General features: G+C 47.8%; 2 protein-coding genes across 4 annotated transcripts in view; both read right to left on the bottom strand.

Moving 5' to 3' along the window:
* The window catches only part of MYO18B (myosin XVIIIB), a 233,625-nt gene extending 219,166 nt beyond the window's left edge, over positions 1-14,459 (bottom strand). Inside the window, exons 1-2 of one of the 3 annotated variants that reach the window (XM_082416250.1) lie at positions 14,199-14,459; positions 788-1,025 (exon numbers count right to left, since the gene is read on the bottom strand). In XM_082416250.1, coding sequence (XP_082272376.1) covers positions 788-836 — 49 coding nt within the window. In that variant the 5' untranslated portion in view covers positions 837-1,025; positions 14,199-14,459. Of the gene's footprint in view, positions 1-28; positions 364-787; positions 1,026-14,198 lie in introns of those variants that run through there. The other 2 variants (XM_082416251.1, XM_082416249.1) reach the window with 2 other exon arrangements.
* A 5,452-nt stretch (positions 14,460-19,911) lies between these two features.
* Positions 19,912-26,829, bottom strand: part of LOC309639617 (G protein-coupled receptor kinase 3-like) — a gene marked incomplete at its 5' end in the record, with an annotated part of 55,234 nt that continues 48,316 nt past the window's right edge. Inside the window, 1 exon segment of the mRNA XM_082417025.1 lies at positions 19,912-26,232. Coding sequence (XP_082273151.1) covers positions 26,071-26,232 — 162 coding nt within the window. The 3' untranslated portion in view covers positions 19,912-26,070.

The following is a 26,829-nucleotide window of genomic DNA, read 5'->3' as shown; positions in this document are numbered from 1 at the left end:
GACAGAGACACACGGAGAGTGGGCTCACGTTTACACCACGCTCTAGTGGACTGAAACCTGACAGTGAAAGGCACACTCCGAAGGTGTCAACCTCCACTCCCTCCAGCATTGTTCTATGCTACACCCAGATCAGCCTGGGAGGGGCAGAGGCAGCCAGAAAGAAGCTTCTCGACCACCCCACCCTTCAGCCTCCAATTCATTTAATCGTGTCCACAGGGTGGGATGAGGTGAGGAGGAGATAACAAGCATCAAAGAAAGAGGCGGCCCTTCATGGAATCTTATGAGAAACACAAAAGGGAAAAGCAGAATCACTGGGAAGAAGGGCCCGTTGCCAGTTCTCCATGGTGACAGAAGGCAGGGATCGCAGAAACTCATCCCCATGGCATAAACCTGGCAGCCAACAGCCCTGCCTCTGCCCCCTCACCCCCCGCTTCCCCACCCACACTTCTCCCACACAACCCTCATGCTCATCAGAGCTGCCATGAGGATGGAGACTGGACAGCTGGTCTACCCTTGTTCCCCCGCCACCTACTGCGGAACAGACGGAGACCAGGCAGCCCTGGGAGGAGTCAAGGGCATTGTCACTAATGCCTGGCTGGGTTGAAGAGGCCATAGCTAACCGAGGCAGAAGACCGAAGGGGGACTGGACATGCCCCAGGGAGGCTCTGGATGTCAGAATCCCTGCCCCCGGTGGCCCCAGGTGGGAGGGGGCAGCCTGGGCCACCGGGGCCATGACTTGTCCTGGGAGGGTCCAGTTGGCCCATGTGGCTGCAGCCCGGGCCCTGACCGTTACTTTCCTTCTGCTCCCACAGGGCAAGGCGTGATGAGATGGCCATGCTGAGGCAGTGCCAGGACCGTGAGGTGAGATGAGATGAGGTGAGATGAGGTGAGATGAGATGAGATGAGGTGAGGTGAGGTGAGGTGAGATGAGATGAGATGAGACAGGATGGGATGAAGCTCTCTGCCGGGCAGCACGGAATACGGCTTTACGGACACATGCAGCGCATGAGGAGATGGACACGAGACTGACCCACGGAGACACAGAGGGGAGAGAAGAGAGGGACAGGTTAGCTTATGGGTACTGCCCATCTGTAACCCCCACCAATGGCACGAACCAAGACCACAAAGCCGGGCACAACTCACTGTCATTTACATCTGGGAGGAATGCGGTCAGCAGGGAGCTGCTGGCCATGGAGTGGACGGTGCCCTGATATCCTTGCCCCCTGACCCCGCACTTTAACTTTCTCTTGATGTACACAGTCAGAAAAGTACATACTAGTAAGTGTATAGCTCAGTGGCTCTCACATAAAGAACACAACTATATAACTAGCACCCTGACCAAATTAAAACTGTTAAACTTTTAAAATAAAAACATGATTTTATTTTAAAGTATACTGAATTTAATTTAAAATATTATTGATTAAAATTAAATTTTAATCTTAATTAACAATTTTAATTAAAATTATTAAAAGTACATTTGAATTTAATTTGAAATATTCTTTATGAATATTATAGTAAATATTGTAAACATATTATATAAATACATAAATATTATAAATAAAATAATAAACAGGCAAATCTAATCTAATCTAATCTATAGTGATGGAGGTGGGAGCACCACGAGTGGAACTTCCTAGGGCAATGGAAATGTCCTGTATCTTGATGCGAGTTGTGAAATGTGAAATAAAATGGAGTCACTTATGTCAGGGGTTTTACAATGGGGCCGTTAGGCCATCAAGGAGGGGGACCTTACACACATCCTCCCCCGGTGCAACCACGAACTTCGGAACTGGTCCAAACCACAAAGATTCCAAGGACTCTGCAAGAACACCTGGGATTTGTCCCAGTGAGGAACTTTTACTTCCCTCTAGTGATAGCCTTAGTGCTCAATCATGTTAATCGAAGACCAACTTCGACCTCCTACTCCAATTAAAATTCTTTGTAATGCAAACCTCCCCACTTTGCCTTTAAAAGCCTCTGAATTTTACTCCCTAGCAGGACACTGTTTGCGTTGCTACCAAAATCTGTGTGCCCGAATTACAGTTCTTTAATCTCCAATAAAATTTTTGTTGGATTACTGCCTTCTAAGTTTATTTAGGTTGACAGAGTGCTGGTTACGCTAGTATAGCATGTGTAAAAATTCATCCAGCTGTACAATTAAGCTGGAAAATTTTACTGTATTAAATCATATCTCAATTCAAAAAATAGAACATTATCAGCCCCTTGATCATCCCTCATGCCCGCTTCTAGTAACTATTCCCCTGAGGACAGCCACTCTCCTGATTTCTAAAACCACAGAAGACTGTGTGTTTCTTTTGTGAGGTAGCAGTTGGCTCCACGGTTTGACCGTGAAAATGAGGAAAGGGTAGGAAACCTTGACTATTATTAATTGACCCAGAGCTTTGGGGAAAAGATTAAGCATTTTTAGCATCATTTTGAAAGCCTTAACATACATACATAACTTTTGACCTAGAAAGCCCTCTTATGGAAAACAAATTTGAGGAAGTGATCCTCAACCAGAAAATGTCACCACTGTGTTGCTTGTACGACTAAAAAACCTAAGTCTCCGATAACTAGAGAAGTTGCATAAATTAGAGCACATCGGACTTAAAGGAATAGTATGAACCCATTGAAAAGGATGCTTAGGAAACATTTTAAAACAGCTTTATTCATCCCAGGTCAGACCTTCTAGGCCAGTGTCTGTACAAGCCTGCTGAAGCGAGTTTTCCGGTCTCCTTTATTCGCTTACTATAAATAGAAATGTTGGAGGGGGGGAATGTAAATTAGCAAGCCCAAAGTGGAAAGAACCTGTCAGCCTCATATCCAGGTGTCAATAATAAAATAAAATATTAAATTGTTAAAGTAAAAATAAAAAACTGCTTTCTCTGAGGTATAATTTCTATGCCAGCCGTAAGCTTCACCCATTGTGAGCATACACTTTGATGGTTTTTGATAAATTTACAGTTTTTAAAATAAATGTATAGTTTTGCAACCCTCACCAGAATCCCATCACCCCCAAAAGGCCCTTCATGCCTATTTGCCTCACTAGCTGTTCCCACCCTCAGCCCCAGGCAACCACTAATTTACTTCCTAACCTCTATAGATTGCCTTTTCTGGACTTTTGATATGAATGGAATCCTAGACAATGTACTCTTTTACGTGTGCCCTCTTTCATTTTGCATAATGTTTTTGAGGTTTGTCTGCATCGTTGCGTTTATCAGCGTTCCACCGTATGGATAAACCACATCCTCTTTATCCATTCCCCAGCTGACGGACATTTGGGTTGTTTCCACTTTGGGCCCTGATGAATAATACTGCCATGAAGAGTCCTGTAAGCCTTGGTGTGCCCATGTGTTTTCACTTCTCTTAGGGAGATTCACAGGAGGTCGCACTGCTGGGTTGTCTGCTCACTTTATGTTTGACTTTTTAAGAACTGGCCCAACCGTCTTCCAGAGTGGCTGCAGTCATTTCCCATCCTGCCTGCAGTGTCTCAGGCCCATTTGGGAAGCATTTGCAATCACACTGGAAGGTGCTCCGATTGGCTTGTGAGGTAAAGGAGGCAGAGGGCAACACGGCGCACACGCGCGCGCACACACACAAGAACTATCCAAAATGGGCAAATAACAAAGCACCCCACACAGAAAATGAAGAGCCCTCCTATATGCCCAGGTTCTGCATCTACGAATTCAACTAAGCGTGAATCGAAAAAACTTGGGGGAAAAAAAATTCCAGAAAGTTCCAAAAATCAAAACTTGAATTTGCTGTGCCCTGGCAACTATTTACGTTGTATTTACATTTACATTGTTTTTACATAGCATTTACATTGTATTTATAACTGCTAACATAGCATTTACAGTGCATTAGAGATGATTTAAAGTATATGAAGGAGGCTGTGCTGGGTTATATGCAAATATTACACCGTTTTATATAAGAGACTTGAGAATTCATGGATTTTGGTATCTGTGGAGGGTTCTTGGAATCAATCCCCGAGGGATACCGAGGGACGACTATACAGCAAGATCTTAGTGAAGGGGGTCAAGAGGGGAGGAAGGAGCCTCTTTCTTCCCCCTTCGGTTTTTCTCACTTCTATCTCTGAGCAGGATCCCTCACTGACCCCTCCCAGCCCCCTCCTGGAAGATAACCCCATCCTCAACACTCAGAGTTACCATGGTTCACGAGTTTTCGGAGGTCCCCTTGGCCTGTAAAGAGCTGCTTTCAGGGACTTACCCATAAGAAGATGGCTCGGGCAGCGTTCCCGGAAACCCTGCCCCACGCAGAGACAACTGCACATCCTGGAAGCTGATGAGACAAACCTCACGGGGTGGCGCTGAGCTGAACCCACCTCGCCAGACAACACCACGGCCCTTGTTTTCCAACTCCGCCTGGAGCGAGGTCAAGCCACTCCCATCATCTCGCGAGAGCCCACTGTGGCCCTCTTTCCAGCTCCGCGTGGGCGATATCACCCCCACTCCCCTCATCTCGCGAGATCCCACCGTGACTTCGCTTTTCAACCCCCACGTGAGGTGACGTCACGCGACTCTCATCATCTCGCGAGAGCCCATTGTGGCCCCCACTTTCCCACTCCACATGGGGTACCGTCACATGATAGTTTGAAATCAGCCAAGGGAGTGTTTACACCACAGAAACTGGCAAATACCACAAAGCAGGGCTTTTGCTCCCAGAGCCGGGCGTTAAACACTGACCAGCACAGCGCTGGCTGACACTGCAGCGCTCCTGCGGGGCCTGGCAACGATGAAATCACAAGATCCGAAGACCCAAGAAGGGATATTTCAGCTCTGATGAGGTCACGTGCCAATGGGAGACCCTTAAAACATGTTGGAGTGAAAACAGCCAAGTCTTTGCCTTAAGAAGAAGGCCCCATGGTGTGGGCTCTCCAGGTTGCAGAGGCAGAAGAGGTAAATAAAGCTGGAGAATAAGCAGGAGCCCAGGTCTCTGGCGAGAGGGGCTGGGGGAGAGAAGGGGACAAAAGACCCCCTCCCCACTCATCCCCTTAGGAGACACTGGAGAGGACCCGAGTGACTCACAGCCAGAATTCACTCCGCTACACGCCTGGGCAGAGGAGCCCAGGTTATGAATAGGCGTGACCTGCGGTTGCTGCCCTGGCCACTGCCCTCCCCGCAACACTTCCCATCTGGCCCAGGTCAGTGGCCGCTTCCCAAGAATAGCCCTCAGCTTCAAGGCTCTAGGGGGGATCCTGGCTGATGGTCTGGGTAGTCCTCAACCGGGCTGCTGGCAGGCCCAGGGGTCCAGAGCACATGGGGGAAATGAGAGAGCTCAGTCTCGGGCCTTTCCTCCTCCTGTCTTGCCCCTCAAAGGCACCAGGCCAGCCCCACTGACCCAGGGCCAGGAGCCAATTCTACCGGGGTGGCTTTGTCAAGCCTTAATTTAAGCAAGTGTTCTTATCACCACAGTCTCATCCCGGCCTGAAACTCACACCTGCCTCATCAGCTGCTGTTTTAAGCCCATGAGGAGGCCCCAGATGCTCCGAATTCGTGGGACAAAGTCTCAAGTCTCCCCTCAGAGGTGAGGGAGGCTGGTGAAAGGAGAAGTAACCCCCAAAGCCAGGGATGGTTTGAAACAGTTTTCCATGTAGACATGCTGGTCTGAGTGGCCCCATGGGGCCCTCAAGGCTTTCCCTCTCACATCTCAATGTTCAGCCCTAACCCAGCAGCTAATCCTCCAATGACTTCACCTGTCTCAAAGAACAAACTCCCAAGTCTTTACAGTGGCCTACAGGGCCCTCGTGGTCACCTGTCCTAATGTCTCTCCCCGTTGCTCCCCCACTTCAGTGAGGAGTGACCTGGATGCACCCTTCCACATTCTGTTCCCTCTGCTTCACACGCTTTTCCTTCTGCGTGGCTCACATCTTCAGCTCTTTTAAGTCGTTGCTCAGAGTCACCCTCTCAGTGATCCTGCCTTCACCATCCCATTGAAATTGCTGCATAGCTCCATTCCACCTCGCCGCACCCTTATCCCAGGACTGCCCACCATCTGATCTTACTCTTTTTCCCCCGTAGCCCTTGACCACTGTCCACCATGCTGTGTGTTCTTTGTTTAGTTTCTGACTCCCCATGCAGAACATGGCCCCTAAGAGGTTCAGCATTTCCATCTGTTTTGTTAGCTTATGTGGCCCCAGAGCCTAGGACAGTGCCTGGCACACACTTGCTCTCCATACATATTTGTCGAGTGACTGAATGGATGAATGACTAGGAGCGTGGCTGGGGAGGGGCAGAGCAGGCCGTTGCCAGCAAGTCTACAGCGGGGATTGCTGACGTCCCCCTGTGCTGTCTGCATCTACATCTGTTATCATGGCCCACGTTCATGTCCTGCCACCACTATTCCCTTGTGGGCGCCCAGGAAGTTCTCTGAGACTGTTTTCTCAGCCGTAAAATGGGAAGAGGACGGCCACATACCCACATGCTTAATCACTGGTAACTGCTTTCAATCATCTTTTCATTTTCTTTCGACTCCATGGCCAAAGCCGGCCTGGAGGCCCCAGCCCAGGACCCAGAACGGGGTGATTCACCGACATTTAGGGAGAACCTACACTGTGCCGAGCACTGAGATAGAAACCTTACACCTAAACTGCCCCTGGCCCCCTTAAATTCCTACTGGACCTGAAATTTAATTATCTTGAAATCCATTATCACATTTCTTTCCCAAGACAGCAACCACACGGTTGGCGCCACTCCCATAGAGCAGACAAGAGTCTCAGAGAGGTTGAAGCACTTGCGTGAGGTCACCCGGCGAGAAGGTCAAGCTGTTTCCTATCAGGACCCGGACCAGTACAGCTAGGGGGCAAGTAGGTTTCAACTCACATATCAACTCTGATAGATGAGTGGTTGTGTCTGGAGTGTTATACGGGAAGGACTCTGAGCTTCTGTCGGAGTGACAGATAAGGCATCCCATGTGACACCTGTGGGGTGCACCCTCCATTTTCTTGTCTGGAGCCTTCAACCATTTGCCAGGTGAGCAATTTCTCATAGCTCCCAGATTCTTCAGAACACGGGCCACTGTCCCCTGGGAGTGTCCTCCTAGACTGCTCTCTGCAGCACAAGGGGACACTTCCCTCCACAAGAGGCTGACCACGGTGAGCGCAGTAGGCTTATGCCCTTCAGGGGGCAGACGTCAGTCCCGGAGCCCTCACATCTGAGCTTGGGCCCCATGCTACCTGTTGCCAAACCTCTCTGGGCCTCAACTCTCCCATCTGTCAAATGGGAGCGCCAGTCTTTCTTGTCCACTTCCGGGGGGGTGGGGATGGGGGTGACACTAGCCCTCTGTACACCTGCGAGCCGTTACTGACTTTATTATGATGGCCTTTTGCAGCAGCCCTGTCGCCTATTGACTGAGGTTGAGTCCCAGTCCTTTAAGTTCCTGGACCCAATTCCAACGTGTGTGCGCCAGGGTGTAGGTGGGGCAGGTCAACTCAGTCTGACACTATCTCCCCAGACATAAGATTATATTCCATGAGTAAAGGGCTCAGTCCAACGAGACCGCCCTCTCCCCGCCCCCACTTCAGCCACCAATCCCAAGCTCCGATTGTTACCCGTGCTTCTGACCAACTGGCTATAAATCAGAGGTTTCCACGAGCCCCTCCTTGGGTTAGATCTATTTGCAGAGTGGCTCACATAACTCAAAGAAACATTTTACTTACTAGATCACCGGTTTATTATAAAAGGATATAACTCAGGAACAGGCAGATGGAAGGGATGCACAGGGCGAGATAGGGGGGAAGGGGCTCGAAGCTTCAACGTTCTCTACTCGCACCTCTCACCCCGAATCTCCACGTGTTCACCAACCCAGAAGCACTCCAAACCCCATCAATATATTTGGGACTCATAGCTTTCAAAACCCTTGGAATTTCCTAAGTGTTGAGAGTGATAAAGTTGTCATATATACTCTACCATGTATAAAATAGATAACTAATGAGAACCTACTGTATAGCACAGGGAACTCTACTCAATGCTCTGTGGTGACCTAAATGGGAAGGAAATCCAAAAAAGAGGGGATATATGTATATGTATAGCCGATTCACTTTGCTGTACAGCAGAACTATGCTCGAATAAAAATTAATTTTTTTAAAAAGGTGCCTTTTGTTATGTTAATGAGGTGACTTTTGGAAAGCCAAATATATATGAGATGACCAAATATATACATATATATTTTTTTTTCTTTTTTTTTTTTCCTTTCTAGATTACCAGTTTATTATAAAAGGATCTAACTCAGGAACAGCCATATGGAAGAGACGCACAGGGCAAGGTATGGGGAAAGGGGTGCAAAGCTTCCATGCTGTCCCACCCGGCACCTCCCTGTGTACACCAATCCAGAAGCTCTCCAAACCCCATTCTTTTAATTTCACTGAAGCTTCCTTATGTAGACAGGATTAACTGATTCAACCTCAAGGCCCTCTCCCCTTCAAGGCGGTGGGGGGAGGGTGGAAGAGACTGAAAGTTCCAATCCTCTAATTCTGGTTGGTTCCCCTGGCAACCAGCCCCTTCCTTAGGGGCTTTCCAAAAGTCACCTCATTAACACAAACTCAGGTGTGGTTGAAACGGTTTTGTTATGAATATCAAAAGACACTCCTATCTGGAAATTCCACGGGTTTTAGAAGTTTTGTGCCAGGAATGAAGGACAAAGACCAAATATATATTTTACTATACCTACTCCCTAATACTAAATCGTCCTGCTAATAAGGTAAGTACAATTAAAACTATAGTGAAATACCATGTTCACCTATCAAATTGGCCACATGGAAAAGTTTGCTATTACTCTGTGTTGGTGAGGACACGGGAACAGGCAATCTCATACGCTGCTAGTGCAAGTACGAAGGGCAGCATCTGCTGAAATTTTCAATGTATATTTCCTTTAATCCACCAAGTCCACTTTTGTGGGCAATTCAGAACCCTCTCTAGAATAAGGGTCAGCAAATTTTTTTTTTTTTTCCAAAAAGGGGGAAAATGTAAATATTTTAAGCTTTGGGCCATGTGGGAGATGACCAAATATATATTTTTGGTCTGAATGACCAAATATGTATTTTTCTTCATAAATCACAATATTGCACCCAGCTCAATAACAATCTCCAAATGCTTTGCACATCAGCTGGCTTTGACAAGTCTTCACCTCTCCCCCCACCCCCTTCCTCTCTCCCTAAATCATGCTCTGAGTGTTTCTTGAAGAAATAGAAAAATCTTGGCTCCTCCAGCACATTGCCTCTCCACTCTCCATATTTGTGGTTGCCTCACTGACCCAGCTTGGCCACACGTCCCTTGCCAGCCACGTACAGCCTAGTGAGATCCTGGACCTCCCAGATGGGCCTCCTGGCCTAGGGATGACCAGTAATATTTCTCTCAAATGCTAGCATCTACTGATCTGTAGTTGGGGGCTGTCTGGAGTGTTGTGTTGAGAAGGATCCTGAGCTATGGCTGAACTAGCAAGAAAGTGTGTGGTGATTGACCAGCAATGTCTGCCATGGGCGCAGGAATGGTTAGGAGTGGTGCCTGTGCCAAGTACTTGCCATTTCCAGCCTGGTGCTTCCCCTGCCACAGTGAGGCAAGAGGCTGGTCAGTCTTTTGCTGGGAGGCTCCCCTGATTGCTCCATCACAGGGCTGTCTTTCTACCCCTGCTCTCTTGCTACCTGGAGTTTTGCTGTCTAATACAGCAGCCACTAGCCACATGGGGCTATTTAAATTTAAATTAATTAAAATTAAATGAAAACTTCAGTGGCTTCCCTGGTGGCACAGTGGTTAAGAATCCGCTTGCCAATGCAGGAGACACGAGTTTAAGCCCTGGTCCGGGAAGATCCCACATGCCTCGGAGCAACTAAGCCCGTGCACTACAACTACTGAGCCTGCGCTCTAGAGCCCGCGAGCCACAACTACTGAAGCCCACACACCTAGAGCCGGTGCTCCCAACAAGAGAAGCCACCACAATATGAAGCCCGCGCACCACAATGAAGAGTAGCCCCCGCTCGCCGCAACTAGAGAAAGCCCACACGCAGCAACAAAGACCCAGTGTGGCCAAAAATTAAAAAATAAATAAATTTATTAAAAACCAAACCAAAAAAAAAAAACTTCAGCTTTTCATTTGCACCAGGCACTTTCCAATGTTCCACACGTGGCTAGTGGCTACCATATTGGACAGCAGAGATACAGAATATTTCTATTATCGAAGAAAGTTCTGTTGGACAGAACTAGGCTAGATCAGGGTTTTCAATAGGTGGTGATTGTGCTCACCCATGGACATTGGGCGATGCCTGAAGGCATTTCTGGTTGTCACAGCTGGAGACGGGGTGCTACTGGTACCGACCAGGTAGAGGCCAGGGATGCTGCTAAACGTCCTACAGTGCTCAGGACAGTCCTCCCACCACAAAGAATTACTCAGTCCCAAATGTCAGTAGTGCTGAGGTCAAGAAACCCTGGTCTAGAAGAATCATGTCAAGTGGAGAGGAGCGTTAAGGGGAAGAAAGGGCAAAATAATCTTGCTTCAAACAATAAATAGATGTGATATAGAAAGAATTGAGAAAATGAGTCAACCCACTGTTGACAGAAGAATAAGAGGAGAAGTCATTCCTGGACCCATCACCACTTAGTGGCTCTGTGACCCCAGGCAAGTCACTAACCCTCTCTGATTCTCAGTTTTCTCCTCGATAAAACTGGAACAGTATGATGCCCCCTCCTGGACTGTCAATGGATTAAATGAGATAATGAGTTTGAATAGGCTTTGTTATCTGTCCCTGTGGAACAGTGTTGCATAATTGGTTATCTTAGCTCACGTTGTTTATTAGCCTAGACTAAATAAACAAGTCTCTGGCAGCAAGGCACCAAGTCCCACTTTCATTTCACTCTGCATGACCTTGGGTCACTTAAGCCTCTAAATCTCACTTCCTGATCTGTAAAATGGGGCTAATCACTCATGCCCAAGCTCACAGCGATATCCAGTGTGAAGGAGACATTTAATCCCAGCAAGCAACCATCTCTCTCTCTCAACTCGACAGCTAATCTGGTTCCCCTCCATGAAACTGAAACTCAAACCCCAGCTGGTACCCAAGAAACAGCTGAAAATGCACGCACGCAATCTTTTATGGGCAGAGATGAATTCCCTTGGGACCCCGGACCTTGAAATCCCTGACTCCCTGAGCGTGAGTACTGGCTGAGTATTTGGTAAATCCACCTCACCAATTCTCGAAGATCTTTCCTTTACGGCCAGAAACTGTACTTCTTCAAAGTAATTAAGTAGCAGGGAGAAACACAGTGTAGAGCAGGAAAGGAAAATTACGGAGCTGGGTGAGTCACGCCAGGGCCGGGGGAGGTGATTCAGGTGAAGCTGATGTTGGCTCTGGGTCCTTCAGAATGAATGGTGTACACGTGTGTGTGTGTGTGTGTGTGAGTGTGAGAGAGAAGAGGAGAGACTGACTTCTGCCTTGATGGTTATGAGATATCCCAGCAGCTCTCATCCCAATGAGCTTGTTTGTGTAATAAAGTTCATTTTTGTTGAAACTAGAGCTGAGATTTAATCCTTTCGTTTGAGGCTTGGAGGATGATGGTGGAGAAGGTTTTGGGGGTGGGGTAATAGGAAAAATTGGGTTATTATTCCTAAAATGGGGAGCCCCAGGCTGTTCCCTGAATGCCAAACTTGAAGGCAGGGGCTGTTCTAAGCCCAATGCTGTCACTGCAAAGCTGTGTGTCCTTGGGCAAGTCGCTAACCCTCTCTGTGCCTCGGCTGCCCGATCTGTGAACAGGTGAGCTGGATTTGACAGCACCCAAGGGGCCCTCCACTTGCCGACTTTCTCCATTTTTCAAATAATTCAATTTCACATAGCTTAAATATTAAGGATACCGTGAAAAGACATGGAGGAAACTTAAATGCATGTTACTAAATGAAAGGACCCATCTGTAAAGAGTATGTACTGTAGACTCCAACTATACAGCATTCTGGAAAAGGCAATACTGTGGAGACAGTAAAACGATCAGTGATTGCCGGGGGTTGGAGGGAGAGGGGGATGAACAGGCAGAGCACAGAGGATTTTTAGAGCAGTGAAACTACTCTATAGGATACCATAATGATGGATACATATCATTATGCATTTTCCAGATCCATAGAATATACACCACCAAGAGTGAACCATCACAGACACTATGGATTTGGTGATAATTACGTGTCAGTAAAGGTTCATCAGTTGTAATAAACATCCCACGCTGGTGGGGAATGTTACCACGGGGGAGGCTGTGAACGTGGGGACGGGGGTGTATGGGAATCTCTGTACCTTCTGCTCAATTTTGCTGTGAATCTAAAACTGCTCTAAAAAATAAAAGTTATTAGTTAAAAACATTCAAGGAAATGCCATATACCACAGTCGCCATACAACGACTAACCACCTGCTTAAACCAGCCCATTCAGACAGTCGTTTGTATCTCCTAGGTAAACCAGGAGCCGCTGAAGGGCTGTGTCATCAAGGCCTAGAAGGAACCTAGCCAGAGTTCCCATTCTTTTGGCCGTGCCGGGAGGTTCTCTCCGGCGTTGGGGCCTTTTCATCTCATCTCACAAAGCCCCCAGAAGCGCTTGGTCTTGCCCCTGGCTGAACACGGGCCTTATGAAATTTTGCAATAATCAGACCCTAACAGAGGACAGTGCGTGTTTTCCATGTCTGTGATACCATGAGTTTTGACAAGGTGGGTGCTAAGCAGCAGCCCCCTGGGGTTTTGTCGGCTCCCACAGAGGAAAGGCGTTTCTCCAGCTTTGGTGGGCACCAGACGCGCCCATCAGGTTTGAAACCTGTGAATTTCCGGGCCCCTTCCCCCCAGGACCGCTCAGTAGTTCTGAGATGGTCCCGGGAATCTGCATGTTTAACACCCCCCCACCCCCACCCCCACCCCGTGAGGCCGGTGGAGATAATCAACGACCCATCCTTGGAGAAACGCTGCCCTGGATGTTGAATCCTGGTTGCCATCTCCAGGATGGTCTTGCCAAGGCCCTCAGGGTTTAGAAGGCGAAACTAAAGCTCAGATCCCGGAAGGAACTGCTCCGAGGTCGCAGAGTCAGCAGAGCCCAAACTTGGCTATTCAAGGTCATCGGGCCTATGTGCAGGTGCCACCAGACATCTGCACTGGTGACATGCAGCCCCTCCAAAGTCAGGAGACCCTCCTTCTCCTCCTCCTCCGTCTCTCTCTCTGTGTCATTATTTTCTAGAACTCATCCACAGCCTAAACTACACAGCGCCCCCTGGACGTATCACCCAGATACAGGAGAGCCTGAGTCAGTAGCAAAGACAACCCTGAGGGAACCACGGTCCTGTCAGACACAGGAAGCCCCAGTGGGCCCCTCGGCCCCCCTGAGCTGGTGCACTGAGCAGGCCAGGCATCTGCTCGGCTGGCCGCAGAGTGAAAGCGGCAGCCCAGTTCTCCTGGCCCGGCGGGTCGAGGCCAGACTGGAACCGACTGGACTTTCCCTTCCCAGCCACCTCTACGGAAAAGCCTTCCCAAGGCCATGGCCCTGAGGCCTAACTCCAGGGAGGGAGCTCCATGTGAAGACACAGCCCCTCCCCACTGTGCCCACTGCCCACACCACCCACCGAGGCCTGTGCCACTTCTCCATTCAAAGAAATGCCCACAACGGGCGAGCCAGAGAAAATCCCTCCTCTCGGACAGTGGATCAAGTCAGGGCCACATGAAACTCAAACCTCCGTCCACCATACCCCTTCCCGCCCCATGCTTATTTGGAAGAAATGGAATAAAAAACCATTACAATCAAGGCTTAGACTCAACAGTGTTGGAAACGTGAAAGGGGACGCGTTTGGCTTCCTGACCATCAACTGACACCCAGTTAAGCAGAAACCACTGGTAGCTGAGGGAAAATACGAACCCCTGCCGTCTGGCGGCTGAGATTCCAAAGTGAAGGTTATCTCCTGACTCTAAATATATTTAATAATTAGCAAACAGCTGGGGCCTGACCAGGGTGATCTTTAAAAGTATCCCCTCACCCCAGCGTTTGGTCATAAAATCCTTCCATGAAACACTCTTGTTTTCTAAGCAGGCAACCAGCCAAAGGGAAGAGGGCTCAGAGGCCAAAAGGCCTGAAATAGATGGCAAGACCAGAGGCCACCACAGCCCCCAAAGCACATTCTGGAAAATTAGGCCTATCCGCTCACAAGGCGCGCACCGTCAAACCCAGCCCGACGGTACCTTCTCCAGCCGGGGCTGAGGTCACAGGATCCACTCCGGTCCGAGGGGTCTCCCCAGGTCCCAGCGCAGAGACCCACCAGGCCAGGAGAGCAGGGACAGAGAAGAAATGGCAGCAGCTCCCCGCCCGGCGCCGGCACTCACATCCCCTTCCCTGACTGCTCCTCCCCGTCCTCCCCCACGCCAATGTGATAGCAGCAGCTGAGTGGACAAGTCATTTCTAAAATTAGCCGCTGAGCTCCAGGTCTGGACAGGAGGCAGCAGCCCGGGGTGGCCGCTGACCAGGCAGTTGGAGCGCATGGACGTATTTGGTGGTGCAGAACAGGGGCGGGGACAGCTCCCGACGCCAGCGCCTTCGCCCCCGCCCCCCACCCCACCCCCACGCCCCCCGCCCCCCGTCCCCCACCCCACCCCCACCTCCACATCCCCCGCCCCGGCCCCGGCCAGCGGCACAGCCATACTCCCTCCCCGGCTCCAGGCAGATAACCGGAGGCCACAGCAGCTGGGTGAGGAGGAGCGCCCGGCTCCGTGTCCCGGCTGGTCCCGGGAAGGAAATAGCTCGACCGAATGCCGGTGTCTCTCGGTGTAAGGAAGATGCAGCTGCTCTCGCTCACCCGGACAGCAGCCTGAGGTCTTTAATGAACTCACGTCCTATTCTCGACAACCCTAGGAGATAGGGCTTTCCCCATTCCCATGTCGCAGATGGGGAAACGGAGGCACAGAAAATGAACCGACTTACCCAAAGCAGTGGAGAGCCAGGAATTGAACCCACGTAGTTCTGACCCCAGAGGGCACAGTCTTAAACAGCAAACAGGATGCTCTAAAAGAGTGCTCTGTCCACTGCCTGCGTGACTGACTCGGCTCCTTGGGCTCTTTAATCAATAGGAACTGGTAAGAGGCCAGATGAGAGATTCAGGCGAGGCTTTACTGGGGCTCATGCTGCAGCACGAGGGAGCACAAACAAGGAACAGGTGCCCTTGCTCGCTCCCCAAGGAGGGCGGGCTGATTCCTTAAATGAGGTGAGGGTAGGGGCAGATCAGTGGGTCGGGCAGGAGACGTAGCCTAGGTGGTCTGCCCACCCGCTCCTGGTGCCGAGCCGTGTGCAGGGATCATGCGCAGTGCCGGCTTTTGCTCCCGGCACCTTAGAAATGGCAGTTGGTTTGCGGCCTTTCTGTATCTTATTGTTCCTAATTACCCCAGCTGCGCATGCTTGCAGTTAATGTTAGTACCTTATAGTTCCTCTGTATTCTGTTGCTCCAGAAGACGTTTGTCCAGGTGCAAACACTCTGGTAAAGGGCCCCAGGTCTCGGCCTATCTCACCTGGAAGGAGAGAAGTAGGGGCTTCCATAGATTAAGTATATCGTGCAGGTCCACACAGCTAGCAAGGGGTAGAGTCAGGACTCAAATCCAGGTCCTCCTGACTCTGAAGCCCACGGTCATTGGAACGTGACATGCTGCTTCTCTGAAGAATCATTTCAACCATCAGTACGTGTTGTAACTCTGCTGTCCCCATGGCTGATTGAGCAATAGTTTTCCAAAGGAAACTATTATTTTCTTCTGGCTGTTGACAATTAGCGTTTGACAGAAGTTCATAGAAACACAAAGTAAAGCCAGCTTTGGAAATGGCTATCTACACAATCAACATGAGATTGAAGAGGGTCCCCAGGGGTCCCACGGAGGGTGGTGTGGGACATCTTAGGCTGCTCCACACAAAGAGGTTGAAGATGACAAGTCCCCTCGACCTATTTTCTCCATGTCGTGCTGGATTATCTAACATTGAAACATGAACCCACCTCGTGCCACGTCCTGAAACTCATTTCATGGTGTGTTTCGGCCTCTTGTATCTTTTCATGGCTGTTGGTCTTAAATGGCGGGGTGGATCTCTGGGCCAGGGGCTGGGGGTCTTCATAAGCTGAGACCTATAGGGACGGTTAAGTTAACTTGGATCTATCTGCCCTGAGGGCCCCTGGCAAGTCTGCTTTATTCCCCTGGTACCCGTGGTGGTAGGTTTTCACCACCCAGGACAGTCAAGTATTGCTCTGACTGTGCTATGATTTAGGGAAGCCTCGTAAGCAACATTTTGTCACCTGGTTGAGCATTTATCTTTCTGTCTTGAGGCTCTGTTCCCTAGGTGCGGGAGGAAAGGACTAGAAAATGAAGTGGCCCTTCTGGTGCTTCCGGTGCAATTAGCATGGCATCACTGGTGCTATTCTTCAGGGTGTCCAGGTGGTCTAAGTGGCTGTAGGTCATCTTGGGCAAAGACTAAGGGAATCGTTACTGATCACACCTGCCCTGGGGTTGCTGGTCCTTCGTCCTGGACACCTGACCTCTTCTTCCTCAGGTAGTGAGCTCTGGGTCCACAAAATGGCCAAGGGATTGTGATGATTTATTGGGACAATTGACTTCAGTCGCTTGATTATCCTTAATTTTCTTTTCTGAGTGGGACCCTTGTTGGCAGCTCAATGTCTTTTGCCCCTTGGGGTGCTATTCATCATCTCCATCCGTCCTTTGAGCTAGGAGCCCCCCGCTGCTCCCTGGACCTCACCACACGCTAGGATGATTGCTTCCACCCAGCATCTGATGGTTAAGTGCTGTCATCGGCCTCTTTCATTTTGAGGCTCCTACCATCCTCACTGCCATCAGAGAGCTGTGTGTGTGTGTGTATGCGTGTGTGTGTGATGATAAACTGGAGAATAGTCTCGTGTGTGTCTGTTCGTTTGACAATCATGAGAATCCTCTCACGTGACCACTGCGGGGCCCGGTGTTGTACGTCATGATCCCCTTAAGGATAAAGGGGAACTGTCTGTGTCTCTTTAAGTGTCTGGTACACAGTAAGTGCTCAAAAATACATACAAAATGAATAATCAAATGTATGGAAACTGAGCTGGAGCAGCTGTCCCAGGGTCTGGTCCCACATCATGCTTTCTCTAGATGTCTGTCCATCTCCCACCAGTCTGTGGTCTCCCATTCACCCAGCACAGGGCCAGGCACTGAGTAGGTGCTCATGGGATCTCTGGAGAACAAAGTAACCGATGAATAAAAGACTAGCCTGGGGTGCAGAAGTGGGAGAGACTCCTGTAGAGGAAACCCCCCGACACCTGCCCTCTGACTGAGGTATAGAGATGACATGTCTGCACAGAGCCTGGCTCAATCCTGACCCCAGGAAGGTGGCCTCGCCTCACTGGGCCTCCAGACCCCCCTCTGTAAAATGGGGATCCTGATCCCACTGACCATTCCAGAGTGTGTGGCCCATGCTAGATACTCAGTGGATGTTTGTTGAGTGACTAAATGACTGAATGGAGATCTGTAAAAGTTTTTCATACCATCAGAGCTGCCAGCAGAGGAGAGCTGCCACTGAGCCTCTCAGTGGGCCTGATACGGGAGGAAAGGGATTATACCCAGTAGGTATCCAGAGTTTAGTGAACAGATGTTTTGTTTTTTTTTTTGAACAGATGTTTTAAATTAAGGAGTGCCCTTGGCATCAACACCTATGGAAGGATAGAGCACTCTTCTTTCACTCAGTGTTACCTTTTGACATTGGTGCATGTAACTATGGTTTATTTGGGTTTTTTATTTTGTTTGTTTTATTTTGTGTTTTTTGGTTTTTGTTTTTAATGTGACTATCAAATATATATTACATGTAACCCATACATATAAACTTAATCACTGAGCCTAACTAAAGTGGCACTTGTTTTTTATTGAAGTATTGTAGATTTACAATAGTATCTTAGTTTCAAGTGTACAACATAGTAATTCCAAATTTTTATAGATTATACTCCATTTAAAGTTATAATGCAAAAGGTAAGCTTTTGCGATGGCAACTACAAAGGGCAAATGTATTTGTTAAGCTTATGTAGCTAAGCCTCCGACCGTATGACCTTATTTTACATTGAGGGACCAAAATTTACACAAACAAATAGAATGTTCATAATTCTGTTCCTTTCTTTTTCCATTCCTCCTTGGTCATTTCAAGACAGAGAAGTGAAACCATCAAATCTGTCACACAGAAACAATGAGGCAGAAGTTGGGTTTAAAACAGGATCAAGCTAGTAGCCCCTGATGCACCTTCTTCCATCTTTCACTAATATACACATACAAGGCAGAAAATTTGGAAAATTCCAATGCAGAAAACTATGACTGACAGTCAGGTAGAGACATATTTTACTGGCTATCAAATCAGCACTGTTTCTACACCTGAAGACCTGGGCATTTTACCCACATCCCAAAGTTAAAGAATAAGAATAAAAATGTAAAACACATTCATTTGGGATATCCATAAGTTAGGCAAAATGTCTCCTTGCCGTGATTATCTGCTCTGTCTCCCATTTTGCCTGTTAGGGATCCATTAATATGAGCCACTAAGTAAATTTCCCCTCATGGGCTTTTTTGATTACGTGCATGTCCACAGCTGCGTACATGAGCACAGAGTGAAGCTTCAGTGTTTCATCTGGTTAATCCGATCCCGGGAGATAACCAGCCTGAACAATTTGGACTGAAAACCTTTTTTCAATCTCCAGTACCCAACATGGTTAGAAAGTGGCCAGGAAAAGAAAGCCTCCCCTTCAGTTCAACACCTGGTTTCCGCCCAGGTAAACCAGCAGGGGCTCCAGGGTTGAGGAAGGCACGGTTTAAGGGGGAGAGTGACACAGCAGTGATCCTTAAGGCGACGTGGGAGGAGCCCTGGGATATGCGGGAGAGCATCTCCTTTTCGCTCTACAAGTACAGCCAAAGTCCCTCACATTTACCCTTCGTAGGAAACTTGGGTGTTTTTGGCTAGAATGGTCCTTCAAGATCATCTAATTCAACTCTCTTAATTTAGGGATGAGAAAACAGAAGACCAAAGAGGTTGCCCAGTGACCTTGCTCAGAGCAGGGTCCCCAGGCTGCTCTCTCTCCTCCTGGGTGCCAAGGGGTGACTGGATTTCTGCAGCTCTCAGGAGCGATCCTTGGTTACGTATGGCATCAGACCAAGGGCCCTATCACGCAGCTGACCTCTGCCTACGATGCTGATGACGTGCTCCGTAGCTGGGGCTCCTGTCAACTGTTTTGTTAAGAGGTTTTCAAGTCGGCAAACACACATACATTCCAGGGAAACTGGATGGCTCCATGGACCAATCGTGATGTCCTTCTTTCTTGAACCAGCAAGGGACAGGAGGTGTTTCCACCTCAAGGACAGAGGTACCTACCCTACCCTCGACCTGTGGACCTACAAGCAGACAGTTCTGCCCAGGCAGCTGTGGCTCTGGGGCCACCACTTCCTTGGATTTCTGTTTTAAAGTGACATGTACCACGGGGTCTCTCCTGAAGTCTTCATGAGAGTAGGGATGGAGAGTGAGAGGCCTTAACTTCTGGGAGGGATGCCAAGGTCACCCCGGGAGTACATGGGGGAGCCTGGCATAGGTCCTAGAAAAACTGGAGACGAGATGGACCTCCTGGCTTTCCCAGACTCTTTTCTGGCACCATGTCTTCCACAAGCAGGTAGTCTCCCAAACCCTGATGCTGAAGTTGGCTGTGCTCCAAGAATCCATGAAATCAGCAGAAATGCTTGTTGGCAGTTCCCTTCCCTTTTTTTTTTAAAAAAAATAAAATCAGCCTCTGCATGAATTTCCTCCGAAGTTAGGATTCTTACAAATGAGTCACCTCCTTATGACCTAACAGCTTGATAAAGAAATGTAGTTTTTAGTTGGAGGGGGGGGGGGATAGCACACCGAAGTAAGTCTCTTTGTACAGATCCTTTTTATTGAGGTTTACATAAGCAATTTATCAACACAGAAAACCAGCCCGACTGCCCCCAAATAACCGTGAAAGATGGTGAAACTAACCGACGGTGACACACCACACACAGGGCAGGTGACCGCGGACTTGAACCAGCATCTTACGTGGGATACGATTTCAAACGTGCACTAGTAAACACATACTAAGAGGTGACCGTAAACCTCCACTGGCACAAGCGATGGGAAAAGAGATAAAAACAGATGGTAATTTAATAGGTACAATATCTAGACTTACAATATCAAATTCACTGGCTTCACTTGGTATAGCAATGCATGAGAGAAAACAGATTTATTTCCTCAAGGGCATTACACTTGGCCATGAACAGAGCAAATATGTGACCACGTGGATGGCTGTGCAGCTAGGGCAACAGGGAGAGAAAAACATCAGCATGTGAGGAGGGACCTCGTCTCACAGGGACCGATCTTCACTCTATTTCACGTGGACCCTTTTAACCATAGATGAGCCCATTTCCCAAACCATTTTGAGACGGCAAGGGGGGCAGAGTCACATTCGAATGTGCTGCTCCCAGAAGTGCTGTTTTAAAACCCAGCAGGGCCATTTCTAAAGAATGTGGAAGCAGCAGCTTCCATTTAGTAGTTGATGAATCAGGTGCAACAGTCAAATCTAGAGGCAATGGTGAGACCGACTGGGGGGACTTGGCACAAGAAGAATCAGAAATGATGCTCTGCAGGTGAACTGCAGCTCCTGAAGGCTGACCACACAGAAGGGATGGTACCTACCTGCCCCGCTCGCTGGGGCCCCTACACGGCACGGTGAAATCTACATCACGAGGGAAGGACGGCTATACACTTTCCTGAAATTCTTTTACGATGGAGCCAGCGTAGAATCAAGCATTCGAGGAACCTGTCAACAAGCAGGGGGCCTTCGGAAGAGGTCGATGAAAGCAGTTATTTCACCACAAGTTCACTGTCAGATGTTACCCCAAGAAGTGCGCTTGCCTCTCAGCACAGATCAGAGGGTTAAGCTATTGTTGAAAACAGTCCATGGCCGTGAGAAGGGATGTCCACCCCACATTGCTATACGCTTTGTTTCAATTTTATTTTGTGGAAAAAAAAAAAAAAAACAGAAACAGAAAGCACTGCATTTCCTTAAATAACAAGCCATACAAATAAAAAGGGGCAGAAGCGGTAAGCAATGTTTTTGATGAGAACTGAAGGATTCAATAAATAATATAAAATGCTTTTGTGCTAAAATAGAACTGTTGTTTTTATATATATATATATGTAGTTTGGCAATCTTTATGCTACCCAGAAAAAAGCCAAATCTATTATAATTTGTTAAAACATAGAAAAATACAATTTAACAATAGAACTAAAAAAAAAAAGGCCAGTGCTTACCTTATAAACCACATAAGTATGTACATCATGGAATATAATCAACTAAGAAACAAGAAGTTGAATTTCAAGTCCTTTGGAATATGAATACACGATTAGAAATATTTCTCCATTCCCTACCCCTTACATGAGAGACATTTTATATTAGGACAAAATTAAAATTGGAAGCATAGTTACCAGTTTTTCAGAGATGATTTTGAGATTTGTTAGATGTAAGAGAGTTTACTATAGGAACGTGAGTCATTTAACTCTCAAATGCAGGGTTTTCCTATATGGTTTTGATGGAATGATACACGTTAATCCATTTTCTGTAGTGTGTGCGTGTTTTTTTTAAATAAAGGCAATTTAAAATTTGGGGTGCTACATTTATCAGTAAGTGCTAACCCGGCCAGGCCAGTGAAGTGGCCGGTCACTCATGTCCCCAGGCCTTTGGACGCTGCCAGAGTTGGGCATCCCTGTTACTCGGCTGTCAAAGAACAGCTCTCTTAGTCTTCGAGGATGAAGGAAATCTAAAGGCCATTATGACTCAAGGAAGCCAAGAAGTATCATTTTAGACTTCAACTTTCATTCTTTCTACAGTAAATTTTTAAAAATGTGGCCTGGATACAAAAAATTCATATTAACATGAATTTAAGTGATTAATTAATTAAAGCTTCTCAAGTTAACCTGATGTGGGAGGGAAATCATGTTAGAGCTTTAGGAAGAAAAAATGTTTTGAAAAGTAAAGCTCACTCTGCTTGGCTCAAGCAGCAAGCCCAGTCTTGTCACTGTAGGGGAATTACGGTACCTTCAGTGGGTGTGCAGCAATGTCCCCACCTGACTGACAGGGTGACAGCAACCCACACCCCACCTCTGGCCTTCTCCCCCTCCCCTGATTGGCTGCAAGGCGCACACACCAAGATGGGGCATCAGCTCTGGGTCCCATGTGCCTTCCCCAAGGGTGCTGGATGACAAGGAGCGGCAACCGGCAACCTCATTTCTACAGAAAGTCCTGTGGAAAGCAAACAGCCTCTTATAAGTCCAGCAGCTCCATATTCAAAACTAAAGCGACCGAGTCTTAAAATAGTTACTATTCAACTCTTCTTGTTATAAGGGGAAAACCACCCCAAAGCACCAAGTTCAACTGTAATTTCCCTGGTGCTTTATGGTGTAAGGAGATTGGCTTTTCCCAGCGAATTAACTCCTTTTGTCCTTTGCCCCATCTCTACCAGGATCCTGCCTTCTGTGACCCCCACTCCATCCACGTCCCAGCGTGTGTCACAGATCCCAATGAAGCCCAACTCCTCTCTGGGTACAAACACATCCATCCCCTGGCAGGGGAGGAGTTCCTTCCCCAAGCATCTCTGAATGACACAGATATGAGTCCCTGAATGAAACTGAGAAAAATTACATATAAATTAAATCATACAAGATAAGCCTTATCTTACACCAGCACACTGCAAATTTTTTAACATATTTACGTCAAGCAAAAAAAGTCCAACTTTGAGAATTTTCTTTTCTTCTTGATAGGTTAAAATTTTGAAACATCAGAAAAATCAATTCCGCTGAAAAGTCAAATGTTGTATTCGACTGGCCCAACTATAAATTCTGAATGAAATAAAAAATCATCAGAAAAAAACACACTTTGATCTTCTTGAGAGTTAAACCACATTGTCAATTGGTCAATGATATTTTTTAATGGCCAGTGTGAGCCTTCAAACAATTGTTTTTAGTATCTGTACAGCATATTTCAAAGCGCAAATCAAAGCTAACTCTTGCTTTGAACAGATGGTTGTTTGTGGTCGTTGCTCTATTTGCTTTTCCAGCTTTGTTGCTGTCTTTCTTGAGCAGAACGCTTCCTTTCTTCAGTGAGCCTGGACATTTGCCCCTTCTCTTTACATATAGAATTTGAAATTGTCATGTCCGTGAATTGACCAATCAGAGGCACAGGAAGTGAAACATTCACATTAGCAAGTGAAACAACAGCTGATTTCTAGCAGTTTTGCTGAAAAATTGTACTTAAACATGATAGAGAAGGAAAAACCATGAGTCCCAATGACATAAGGGAATAAATGCACCAAAGAGAATGTTTTAGGTTAAAAAGAAAAACCTTGGATTCCCAAAAGTTTTTAATTCATTCCATATATGGTGTAGAGTAGAGCAGCTTAACCTATTATTTTTAGGCTTTGCTTTAACGATTCCTCTGAATTATGAAATCAAGACACTACTAACATAATTTTACAAAAATATCAACTTCAATGATTTTTTCTGACAATGTGAAAATATCCCAACCAAATAAATCTAAAATGATAACACTTGTGCTCAATTTTGCCCTTTTTAACACTCCAAACGTAGGTAGGGTCAAACATTAAGACCTAAAACAGCCACGTATACCAAGACTCCTAAACCAACCGACTTCTTTGGCCACGGGGGCACCAGGTGCTGGCACAGAAGGGTCCTGGAAGTGCCTTCCATCTGGCAGCAGAAACACTTACCCCCTCAGAAGGGCTGCAGGCACGAGTTCAGGAGGAAGACTGGCCTCTCCAGGCTGCCAAACCCCAAACACAAACACGGACCTCCCCCTAAAAAGCCACTCATCCTAACCTCACAGGGCACTTTTAATAAATCACATCCACGTAATGCACTTCTCAGCCCTGTCGTTACCCATCAAACATGAGGGAGTGTAAAAGTTCACTTGGAATAAATTTGAGGCGAGGCGAAAGGGCTCTCGGAATATTTCCAATTCATTTTTCTTTTGCAAAGGAAAGACAACCTTATGTTCTACTCCAGAGCATAAATGATATTTTTTCAGAGATGCGAATCGGCGTAGCTGGTGCCCTGGGTATGGAACGTGAGACGCTAAGCCCAGACCCTCAAGGAGTTCATGCACCTTCTCCACGTGAGGCTACATCTCTACTCTGTCCAGCAGAGGCAGGAGGCTCAGCGATTTCTAAACTGTAATTACCCATCTCTGAACCACAGGTGCTGAGCACATGTGACCTTGTGATGGAGCCAGTAACTAACTACAGCGGTGACAGTGACCATCAGCCATGCCTGGGGAGATGCTCACTTGTCGTGAACAGCTTTTCTATCTCTGGTGGTTTTTTTTTTTTTTACAAACACAATTTGAATACTATTCTTCCCTTTTAAATCAGGGGAATCCATGTAAATAGTAGCCCCCAACTTCTATACTGGAAACAGCAGATAGTAGAACATGTATGCTAAATTCCAACTAGTAGTTGAGATAAATAGTGAACCTCAAAGTTTCTTTTCCAAGGTAACTCCTCCTATGAAATAAAAGGCTCTTTCGATAATTATCTTCCAAATTCTCAAGATATCGTTTCATTAAAAAGGACTTACTTTCCCAGTGAGTGCAGCACACAAATATAAACACAAAGGTTTGGAACCACTAAAAATATCGAGGACAGGATGCAGATAATTACGATGTCAAGTTATTTATATTGTTAGTAGTCGACTCAGAAACAGACAATAAAACTGCACTGAGAAAGGACAAATATGTGGACTCTGAAAATTATTGTTATTATTTTTAGTCTGATGACATGGAGGACTTGGCTGGGAAACACACTGGTTCTTATAAACCAGCACTTATTTGGGACATGAAACGAACCATGGGGAGAGGAGGCCACTGGGATCAGGCTGTCGCTGTCACAGAACAACCCGCCAGGGCAGAGAATTATTCGCTAATGACAGTTGAACGACAATGCAAGTCAATATACACAGTTAACCCATTTTGACACATTCATCTTCAGCATTCTTTTTTCAGTAAAATTCATTTTAAAATTATACTAAAAGGTAAAACAGAGTTTCCTTCCTTGACACATCCGTTACCCAGATGCTTCCTGAGGTCAGCCAGAGGGAACCAGAGCTGCTGTGTCTCACGACGGCTTCCATCCAAGCCCAAGACGGGCGGGCGCCCGCAGGCGGTCCTGTGCACCCAGGGGAAGTGCACCGACTTCATGGTTTGAAAATGGCTGTGTCACCGTGAGATGCAAATGCCACCGCCTCTCCTGCGGAGCCACGGTGAGCCTCCAACCATCTACCATCTGACGCCTTCGATGTTGAGTGGCTCCCACGTCCTCGGTCCCAGCTGCCTAAGCTCCCGGTCAGAGGCAGGCTGGTACCCGTGGGTGCGGCACCCGCGGGGAGGGCCCAGGTGCAGCCCTTTCAGAAAACCTCTGCAGCTTTCAAGCCCCGAGACAACGAGAGGCTGGTTCTCAAGGGCACAGAAGACACCCAGCTGGTCTGTCATCCTGCCAGGACTATGGAGCAAAGACATCTAAACCCAGCCGGGGCTGATTATGGACAGAGCGTGGCAACGCTGGGGCAACCTGAACGGCAGACTGTTTGATCCCACCTTGGCAAGCCTGAGATACATTTGATATCGGATGCAAAAAGTGCCACAATCAGTAGGAATCATTTCAAGTTCTAGGTTCATCTATAACCAAAAGAAGTGTGTGGCAAAGAAAGAGAACTTCGTTTCTTCAGTAGTTTTGAGGGCGGATGGATGCGATCGTGGCGGGAGGCCCTCAGGAGGGGAGGAGGCGCCCCCAAGCCTGAGGGTGGTCGCCACTCCTAGTAGGAGCATCTCAGAGTCCTGGGTCCCCCCAGCCACGGAGCACCCCGGAGGAGAGCGACTCCATCTCTCATCCTCGCACTTCTCCCAAAGGCTCCACTTCGCGGGTCGAGCAGCCCATGCGGACTTCCCAGAGGAGGTGCCGTCTCGTGGGACCCTCCCCGTGCCAGGGATCAGAGGCCATTGTTGTTCCTGTGGCAGAGGGGCAGCTTCGAGAGCTCCACGATGGCCAAGCGGGATTTGTTGAGGAACTTGGGGGCTCGACGTAACAGCCGCTGGGCCTCGGTGAACGTCTCCGTCAGCTCTTTCTTCCACTGCAGAAACTCCGGGTCACTCTGAAGGCAAACACAAGAGGCGGAGGAGTTGGGACAGTGTCACTGGCTTCGCCGACACACATGGATGCCTCTGGCCAGTCCTTGGAACCCCCTTTCCCCCAGGGAAAGCACACCCCATGTCCCACCCCGCGGCCGGTGAGTAATTGGGGGGGGGTCACGCAGGAACTTCCTCCAGGGGCCCCTTGCCCAGAAGAGGGACCAAGCCCTTCAGAAGAGCCTCCTACAACCCCACAGGAGAATTGCTGCCTTGACTTTGTTGAAAGATCACCTTTGATCTCTGATGTCTGAAATAACTCAAGTCTAGAAAATAATGCATGAGGAGTTTTGACAAATTTCAGAAGCACCTTCACATGTGCAATGACGTCATGAAGTAATTAATCATACGTTTTTCCATCAACTACTAGATTATCTTTCTAAATATGCTCTTTACAAGCACGTATACACACACACACACACACACACCCCCAGTAGAAAAGTGTTGAAGTCGTGAAGCAAACACGTCTTTGTATCTACTACTGCTTTATCTCTCTAAATACGCTCTTTCCGCCCCCAAAACATCCCCCCACACCCCAAGAGAAGTGTTCAGGAATTAAGTTC

Source organism: Balaenoptera physalus (genome assembly GCF_965194825.1).
Source record: "Balaenoptera physalus genome assembly, chromosome: 12".
Taxonomy (NCBI): Eukaryota; Metazoa; Chordata; class Mammalia; order Artiodactyla; family Balaenopteridae; genus Balaenoptera; species Balaenoptera physalus.
The sequence above is the reverse complement of the archived record's forward strand: the minus strand, read 5'-3'. Positions and strand labels throughout refer to the sequence as shown.